Source organism: Gadus chalcogrammus, chromosome 15, assembly GCF_026213295.1.
Source record: "Gadus chalcogrammus isolate NIFS_2021 chromosome 15, NIFS_Gcha_1.0, whole genome shotgun sequence".
NCBI classification, from domain to species: domain Eukaryota; kingdom Metazoa; phylum Chordata; class Actinopteri; order Gadiformes; family Gadidae; genus Gadus; species Gadus chalcogrammus.
The window spans coordinates 17,442,356-17,452,355 of record NC_079426.1 but is presented as its reverse complement, the minus strand read 5'-3'; the positions used below and the strand labels follow the sequence as shown (position 1 = coordinate 17,452,355).

Below are 10,000 nucleotides of genomic sequence, written 5' to 3'. Positions count from 1 at the left end.
TACAATGGGATAATTCACTGGCCTGCATATTACACATTGATGGATTGGTATTAATATAAATAATCGAACATTGCCACACACACAGATGCCCCTATGTAAACAGGCACACAACGATTCTCTCTCTCTCTCTCTCTCTCTCTCTCTCTCTTCCCCTCTTCCCCTCTTCCCCTCTCCCCCTCTCCCTCTCTCCCTCTCTCTCTCTCCCTCTCTCTCTCTCTCTCTCTCTCTCTCTCTCTCTCTCTCTCTCTCTCTCTCTCTCTCTCTCTCTCTCTCTCTCTCTCTCTCTCTCACCATAGTCTGTGTTTTCGGGTTCCCAGCAATTTGACGGCCAAAAGTAGGGAGTCTGCAGGAAACAAAAAAAGACAAAGCAATGGAAGAATATGTTTGAAAAACACAACAACTGACAAAGGTTAACGGTTAAATCAATTGATAGGCAGTACATGTCCTTTGCAAGGACATGAAAACGGTCTCTTCTCAACAATATTGCAGAGACAGGGTCAAGAGAATATAAGAGAACGATAAAGATAAATAGAAAAGATAGAGAAAATAGTGTACACAACAGAACAGTCTTTGGTTTTCTATACCTTAGTTTTGCAAAAAAGTGGTGAAAGCGAGCCAAATAATGCTACAATTTTAAGCATCATATATTCTGTAATGGCAACGCAGGGCTTCTGGTCTGGATGATCGTTACATATTTCTGCACGCTAATTAGAAGCGAGTCGCAGACGTTCAAAATGACTCAGTTTAAATAATTTCTTTCTGAGGCTGGAACCCTGCACTATTTATAAAGTAGGATACCTTCATGTATAATGAACTTTACTCTGCCCTCGTTTGAAAGGACACACATATTATTACAACGCCACGGCACAATGTCGCCCCATGTTATGAGTCTTGATTTATAAGTGTGTCCCAGACGGCCCACCTGAAACCGGTAGAAGGTGCCGTCGTCTTTGAGAGTGAGGACGTGGTCTGAGATGGGGAAGAAGTAGCCGTGCGCAGCCATCAGGGTCCCCAGGTGCAGGGCCTCCACTGGAGCACAGAGAGGGAGGGAAGGGAGAGGGAGGGAGAGATGGGGGGAGATGGGGGGGGGGGGGAGGGAGGGGGAAATAGAGAGACGGAGAGGGAGAAGGGGGGGAGGGGGAGAGAGAGGGAGAGAGAGAGAGAGAGGGAGAGTTTAAACCTTGTCTCCTACTGACACAAGCATTTCTTCATCTTTCCAATGACAACCCAGACGCACATGGAACCCCTTGGACACACACGCATTCTTTATCTCTCACACACAAATACATACTTCATTTTCTTTCTCATACACACATACAAACATTCTCTCTCTAACTTTCTCTCTCTCGCTCTATCTCTCCGTCTCCCTCTCAGACACACAAACAAACACACACTCAATTATATTGGTTAAATCACGCATATAACCACTAATGTAATTTCACAAAGTATATGTATTGCAGGCATTGTATGGCCTCTCCCTCCCTCTCTCTCTCTCTCTCTCTCTCTCTCACACACGCACGCACGCACGCACGCACGCACGCACGCACGCACGCACGCACGCACGCACGCACACACACACACACACACACACACACACACACACACACACACACACACACACACACACACACACACACACACACACACACACACACACACACACACACACACACACACACACACACACACACACACACACACACACACACACACACACACGCAAATATCAATCACAAGCCTGGGACCTTGGTCCGTTCAGAGAAAGAAAAGACATCGGCCATGTTACGTCCTGTCAGTCCTAGGTGTGTGTGTGCGTGGCGTTGGGCAGAATGAGGAGACTCATAACATATTAAACACATGTTAAGTGACTCATGTGTCCTCGCTGCTCTTCCACACTGTTTAATTTTAGCCAGGCGTCAGATGAGACACTTCTCAGCAGTACTTGCGTGTACAGAACAAAAATGCTTGCTCAAACAGTTTAAATAACATCCTAACAGTTAGAAATAAGGACATCTCCCACATTGGTCTCATGCTATGTAATGGGTGTCGGGTGCAAGTTGGTCCGGAAATGATTTGAAAAGGTGTCTTCTTTGACTGAGACAACTTCGCCTTTCAACAATGAGCGGAAGTCCCGATTATGCTGGCTTCCCTTAAAGAGCCAATTAGCCCGACATCAGTGGTGTAACCAGGCAGTCCCACACTTCAAGCGTTTTATTATTTCGCTCGGCCGTTGGAGGAAAACATGGACGCCACCCGGAAAGCTGTTGTTGCGGTAGCATTGGCAGAGGACCAGCCCAGGCGATCCAATATAAGTAGGCTATAGGCCATAGTCAAGTCAAGTCAAGTTTATTTATATAGCACATTTAAAACAACAGTAGTTGACCAAAGTGCTGTACACAAATACAATATATTTGTGTACATAGGCAGAGATACGGATGCAGTAAGGTATTGCAGTAATACGAGTGATTGAAATTACCATTTAAACCACCAAAGTGGTCCAAGCACAATGAAAACAGTTCATACTTCAAGTCACAATGGGCGCAGCCATCTTGAATTCTGTCTCGGAATTTCGCTCGGTCACCACTGAGTTCAACCGAGATGGCGAGATCGCCGTCCGAGGAAAAGGGGCGTGTTTGTGCGTGTCGCTAGGCAACGTTCTCGGACCTCCGAGACGGATGGATATTAAAACGCACCATAAGCCCTCTAAAGTCCCCCTTATGGCCACCGCTGGGAGCTCAGGTTTAGCTTCCTAAACCATAGCACCGCCTGCTCGCTTACTTGATTTCCTTATTGCCAATAGCTCAAATTAAAAACATCTAACGCTGCAATGTTGTTGTTGTTGTTGTGATATTCCCCAGTGGTGGTTTGCTAATCCTTGGGAGACAAACAAAAGCAGGAGGAAAAATACATGAGGGTTTAGTCGTCGCAATAGGGTGGGAGCCTAATGGGGGGGGGGGGGGGGGGCGAGGCTAATGGGTAAAAATTAAAACAAGCAGAGAAACATTCGAGCAGATTATAGGGACAGCACTGTCTTTGCTCAACGTCTTCCTCTTCCTCCACAGTGTGTGGAGCGTGTGAGTGTGTGTGTGGATCACCTTTTGGACCGTTTATCTGTGTTGTGCAAATGAGGCAGATGGTGATCTGGAAGATGTAGACGTAGTACTCAGGAGCCAACCGGGAATCATATTTACATTTATATTACTGCCGTTTTTGTTATTTATTACTAAAGTTACAAAACTAAATCAACTTACTGAAGATGTACCAGCATTTGTATATTGCCTTTGCATATTTATGTATGGTGTCAGAATTGAAATATGCAACAGGATGAAACGGCATACTGGGTTAGAATGAAGTAAATAATCAGCGACGGGCTGTACTCTTACTCTTAATTAAAATCATGGCATGGAAAACTTCAAACATGTGTTATGCAACACATGGATATCCACATTCATAATTGAAAATACATATGAAACGCAATCCATCTGCCTACCATTCAAAGAGTGTGTGAGTGGATGGGGGGGGGGGGGGGGTAATGTTGTTAGGATGTAAGGACTGGCAGATAACGGGGGACAGTATATCACGAGCACCCTGTGGTTCAATGCTGTGGTTACTGTTTAACTCCACAGGCTTGATTTAATATCTGGTTCACGTCCCGCCACGGCCATGAATTTTGCATTCATTGGCCGTGTTCGTCAGGCTTTCCAGAGGGCTTTTTGTCAGGCAGAAAAACACAATAAAAATGTATGGATGCATGTGTGTGTGTGTGTGTGTGTGTGTGTGTGTGTGTGTGTGTGTGTGTGTGTGTGTGTGTGTGTACTATAAAATTATATTCACATCGCGCACATCCCAGAATGCCTCTGTCTGACTCAACAACAATGCAGAAGCCTTCTAAACGGTCCATTTGGGACCCCACTGTAAAGCGCTGGTTGTGTTGTGCAATCTGTGGATAAGGAGAGTCGTTCCTCCACAATACATTTCCTTTCAAGCTACGAAAAGCGTCCCCGATTTACTAGTAAACAACGCAAGCCGTTCGTCGGACCCTTTGTGTCGTTTAAGTGCATCGATTCTTACCTGGATGGCACACAGGGAATCTACTCAGTGTTATCGCTACAATGGAGCTACACAGGTGGAAGGTGGTCACAGTGGGGGTGATTAAAACTGTGTGCTCGTACAGCTCTTGTTTAAGCCTGCTCCAGCCATTGGGTTGTGAGTGGACCTGCTCATGAGCTGTCCCAGTAAAGCATCAGCAGGATGGGTCCCGTCCCACACAGACTACTTCTACAGTTTCTCCTAATCTACTACGACACCCCCCTCCCCACCATGGCAAGCGATGAGTTTGCGAAAGCGATCTCAAAGGGATGTATTTAAAGCCGATAAGTTTGGCTAAATGAGAGGATACTTACTAAGTGTCATTTTAGCTTAATCAGAACAAAGGCCATTGTGTGTCAAGCCCTTCTGTGTCAATTTATTTTCGAGCCAGTGGTTGGTTTTTTCGATCATAGGGAGCGGTTCATATTTGACCCTGTAAGGGGAATAAAACAAGCCGCTATTTAAACTGATTTATACTGCTCAAACTGGGAGTGGACGCTGATGTGTCATCGAGAGATAACCTGTGACAGGGGATACTGTTTATTTATCACGTATCCTCACACACATCTACGGGTGGGGTTCTGCTCAACCTCCCCAGACGACCCGTCTGCATTCTGCCGCACCTCATGAAGTGAGTGTGCTTTTAGCATTTTGAACGTGTGGCTCCTTTGACTAAGGTCGAACCGTCTGCTGTAGGCTCTTTCCACAAAGAATTGTATTTTGTTTATATTCCTCTCGCAGATGGACCAAAACTATTATTGGAAAGTATGTTATTGGCAGACTGGAGCCGGTGCTTAGCGGAGGTCATTTCAAAAGAACACTAAAAATATTCTTCCCTTTTGAAAAAAGGCAAGAGCCATGATCAACTTTTAAAAAGCCACTGCGTCTCTAGATTTGTGCTATTTAAACCCACTGATATTCAAGTTGGTATCATGTGTGTATATTCATATGCCTATGAAGAAGAGAGCGAGAGATGTTCCCCACGGGAGGAGATAATAGCTCCGTCTGGATGGCTGATGCCATATGCAATATTATATCCAGCACTCAGAAAAAGACATAAACACGATGCTATGTACTGTACTGTCTGTACTTAACGGCCAGTGAATCACTCTGACTCAACGTAGGCGCTTTCTCTCCTGTGAGGGTATTTCCACTGAGCAATGAGCAATGGTATTTAACCATCAAATGCATTACTAGCCCCACAATTGTGTGTTTGAACACACAAGTTCAAACACACACACACACACACACACACACACACACACACACACACACACACACACACACACACACACACACACACACACACACACACACACACACACACACACAGACCCACACATGCACTCACACACACTAACACACACTCAGCCACACACAGACACACAGAACCACCAATACACACACAGGCACACTAACACACTCAGACCCATACACACACAGACACACAGAGACCCTCAAATACAGTCACACACGAGAAACAAAGGGCTTTTGTGCAGCTGCGGTAGAAGCTGAGTGAACAATATGTTGCTAATGTCTTTGTTTTTGCCCCTGCAGTAATCAGCACACGCTAGAAAAAAACGAATGTATAGCGACGCACAGGCGGATACACATACCCACCCACAAACATACACACACAAACACGTAGGGCTGCTGGATTATGGGTAAAATCATAATCCCGGTAATTTTGGTCAATATTGAAATCAGGATTATTCAAACCATTTTTTTGGATTTTGAAAACATATTCAGCATGTCGCTCCCAAAAAATGCTTTGTAACTGAGAGCATTGGAACTTCGCCTTAAAAAAATACACAAAATGGTCAAAAAGAAAATGTTCTAATCTAAAATAATATACAGATATGTATCCAGCTGTTCTGCCCTTTCTATAAAACATTAAATGAAAAAATAAATAATAATGAAAAATAAATAAATCGAAAAACTCGATTATGCTAACATTTTATGATCGTTTTAATCTAAAATCGAAATCATGATCAAATTTCGATTAATCACCCAGCCTTACAAACACGTACACTAAATAAAAACCTTTAGAAGTCTTTAACGCAACAACAATGTCAATTGACATCAGTACATCGAGGTGCAATTAAAAGCAATCTTCTCGTACGCACCACATGTCAGACTAAATATTTAATCAGACACACAGCAGTGGTCTTCTGGCAGTCTGCTGCCACGGAGCAGGGCTCTTGTAGAGCGTGAGAGAGGCAGCAGGTGAAGCTAGAGGTGGTCTGGCCCCCCCCTGCTCCTCCTCCTCCTCCCCATCCTCCTCTTCACCACCTCCTACTCCTCCTTTTCTTTACCTGCTGCTCAACCCCCACCTCCTCTTCCACCTCCTCATCCTCCACCTCCTCCACTTCCACCTCCTCTCCCTCCTCCCCCAGCTCCACCTGCTCTACCTCCTCCACCTCCTCCCCCCGACTCCACCTCCTTTATCTCCTCCTCCACCTCCACCCCCTCCTCAACGTCCTCCTCCTCCTCTCCTTCTCCTCCTCCTCCTCGTCTGCAGGAGTGCTCTGGCTCTGAGTGGCTGCACCACGGGGTCAGCTAGCTTTGGCTGTGTACCAGGGAGATGATGCCAGGGTAAACCCGTTAGCCCCACACCTCCCCCTCGCCTACCAGGACTTAGGACAGGACCGGCCGCCCACAGGACCCTGAATCCTGGAGCCCACGATCACATGGCGCATATCAGCCATCATCTATTCATTTTTTTAAATTATTCTTATCAAATGTTTTCTTCGGCATTCGTTCAATTTCTTCTGCTCATTAGAGAACATCATTTACATAATTGTTCACTCGTTGCATACATTATATGCATTATTGTGATTTCTTGTCTCGCCGTATTATTAATTGGTCCACATCCCATTTGGAAAAGGATACAAAACATAACAAAACATAAAAAAACATTTATTGAAGATGCATTTTGGGTTTCTTGTCCACTGTTACCGGGGATCAGGAAACGCCATGAATACTAATCACGACAAACTCGGTTCAGAAAAGGGTCTATTCCCTGACCAGGGTCCCTTGTGCTGAACAGATGTGCCACTTGCCGTGGCAGAACGGACCACAGCACACGCGTGTGCCAAATCATCAGCACTAGGCACCCAACTGGAATGAATGCCCAAGAACGAGGCTCAACCCAATAAACAAGTCCCCTTGCTAAATCATAAATGTGAACCACAGCAGGGGAACATCTGCTCCCAGACAGTTCATGCGGTCACCCGGTTCACCCACGTCCATCTGTCTGTGTTACCTTGGTCTTCCACGTTTAGGTTCTTGATCATCCACTGCACGATGTCGGAACCTGGAACGAAGTAAGGCATAAAAGGGGCATCAGTATCGTTTCATTTATCTTTTATTTTTTTCTGCCATTTGTAACAGCATCTTTGCATATGGGGGGGAGGAGGAAGAGGGGGGGGGGGGGGGGGTTGCCCTCTATGTATCATCGCCGCGGCGCATGCAAAGCGTGCATCGGCGAGCACCGCGTTGGCGGGTAATAGCCCGTACGGTACTCCACGTTCCCTTTTGACACCCCCTCCAAAACACCTCTCCCTTGGCTTTACCCCATTAATACCAATGAGCGGAGAGTAGGCAGGAGCGCTCTGAAGCACCTATTGCATAACAGCGTGAGGTCTCTCTCTCTCTCTCTCTCTCTCTCTCTCTCTCTCTCTCTCTCTCTCTCTCTCTCCTCCTCCTCTCTCCCTCCCTCCCTCCCTCCTCCCTCCCTCCCTCCCTCCCTCCTCTCCTCCTCTCCTCCTCTCTCTCTCTCTCTCTCTCTCTCTCTCTCTCTCTCTCTCTCTCTCTCTCTCTCTCCCTGACTCAGTCCAGGGACACACAGCGGCGGGCCCTGCTGGGTCGGAGATGCTGCTTGAGACCAGATGTTTTTTTTGTTCGAGGAAAAAACAAAAGAGAAATGGAGAACGCCGATGAGCGATGGGGGCAGCGGAGAGGAGAGGTGGGGAGAGAACAGAGAGAGCAGAGAGTCCTGCTGGGTGTTCAGAGCAGCCTAAACAAGGTGCTGGAATCGGGAAGTGGAGTTCAGAAACACACCAACTCCGTCCCTCGCTGTACATGAATGTTTCCCTACGCAGAGTTATTACTGGCAAGAGCATACCTTTAATTGTATAACACGGAATGTATGAATCACTGGGCATGTTTAATATATCTATATCGATATAGATAGATATAGATATAAATAACTTAGGAAATTTGTGTTGGGTTGATTGTTTCTCTGTGGTAACAATGCTTTTTGGCAATAAATCTTAGACCGTTGGAAAGCCTGTATAGTTCCCTTTCAAATGGTGCCCCATTTGTAAGGAACATGCATTTGTGGGATGAGCAGCAGCGCTGAATATGTGGGTTGCGCCCATGAACAATTTGCCAAATCTCTGCCAATGCCAAACAGCTATTGACTCGTTTGGTGTTTGGTGGATTGGATGATTGAAGTTTGAAGAAACAAGACATATTGGCAATTAAACAATTTATTCATTTCACAAACAGGAGCCTCAGTAGCGTGTGGAAGAACCATACACAGCCACAACAGCCTGGCAAATCCTCCTCATGCTGGTCACACACTGCTGTTGGATGGCATCCCATTCTTCACCGAGCATTTGTCGCAAGTCAGCCAACGTGGTTGTGTTGGTCACTCTGGCACGAACTGCACGTCCCAAGCAGATCCCATAAGTTTTCAATGGGGTTGAGGTCAGGACTGCTAGCAGGCCATTCCATCCTCTCCACTCCCACATTCTGGAGGTAGACTCTGATAAACCCTGACCTGTGGGGGCGAGCGTTGTCATCTTGGAGGATAGAGTTCGGTCCCAGACTGTGGAGATATATGGGATTGCCACTGGTTGCAGAATCTCATCTCTATATCTCTCTGCATTGAGATTGCCTCCAATGATGCCACCCCACACCATCACACTGCCTCCACCAAAAGATGTTATATCGGTGCAGCAATCAGCATAGCATTCTCCGTGTCTTCTCCACACTTTGACCCCAAGATCCAACTGCCGTAGGCAGAATCTGGACTCATCACTGAACATAACGTTCCTCCACATGTTCAGGTTCCAGTGCATGTGTTGCCGACACCAGCGCAAACGGGGCAAAAAGGGCAGTCATGGCAGGACTCCTGGCAGCCCTATGAGACCGGTGATTGGCTGCGTGTAGTCTGTTCCGGATTGTCTGGGCAGAGAGCCGTCGGCCATATTGTCCTGCAAACCTTGACTGCAAATCTGTAGAAGACAGCCTACGGCACCTAAGTGCTGACAGGGTGATGAAACGGTCTTCTTGGGGTATCGTGTTCTTGGGACGCCCACTTCGCGGCCTGTCTTTGACATCCCCCGTTATATGGAACTTGGCCTTCAGTTTGGAGAGGGTACTAGGGCTCACTCCAAATAATGCCGCAACTTGATTTGCGGAACACCAGCTTGAAGATGCCCAATCAGGTGCCAATCAGGCACCTGATTGGCAGCACCTAGGGGTACCAGAAGCTCAAAACAAGTGTCAATAGCAATAGCAAAATAAACTGTTTGGCAATGGCAGAAAAGATTTGGCAAATTTTTCATGGGCGCAACCCACATATTCAGCGCTGCTGCTCATCCCACAAATGTATGTTCCTTACAAATGGGGCACCATTTGAAAGGGAACTAAACAGGCTTTCCAACGGTATAAGATTTATTGCCAAAAAGCATTGTTACCACAGAGAAATAATCTACCAAACACAAATTTCCTTACTTTTTGTGCTAAGTTTAGATAGGTATAGATATAGAAAGAAGGTAGAAAGGCATTGGTTTGGGCAGGCGATTCGCACTCTAATACAAAGTATCTGTCGCCACTGCTACAAGGTATCTGTGTGTGTGTGTGTGTGTGTGTGTGTGTGTGTGTGTGTGTGTGTGTGTGT

The 10,000-nt window shown here is 46.3% G+C and overlaps 1 protein-coding gene across 1 annotated transcript in view; it reads right to left on the bottom strand.

Annotated features, from left to right (window-relative positions):
* Positions 1–10,000, bottom strand: part of rgs7a (regulator of G protein signaling 7a) — a 51,275-nt gene that overhangs the window by 9,357 nt on the left and 31,918 nt on the right. The window contains exons 4-6 of the mRNA XM_056608759.1: positions 7,355–7,405; positions 923–1,029; positions 292–343 (exon numbers count right to left, since the gene is read on the bottom strand). Of these exons, the coding sequence (XP_056464734.1) occupies positions 292–343; positions 923–1,029; positions 7,355–7,405 (210 nt within the window). The remainder of the gene's footprint in view (positions 1–291; positions 344–922; positions 1,030–7,354; positions 7,406–10,000) is intronic.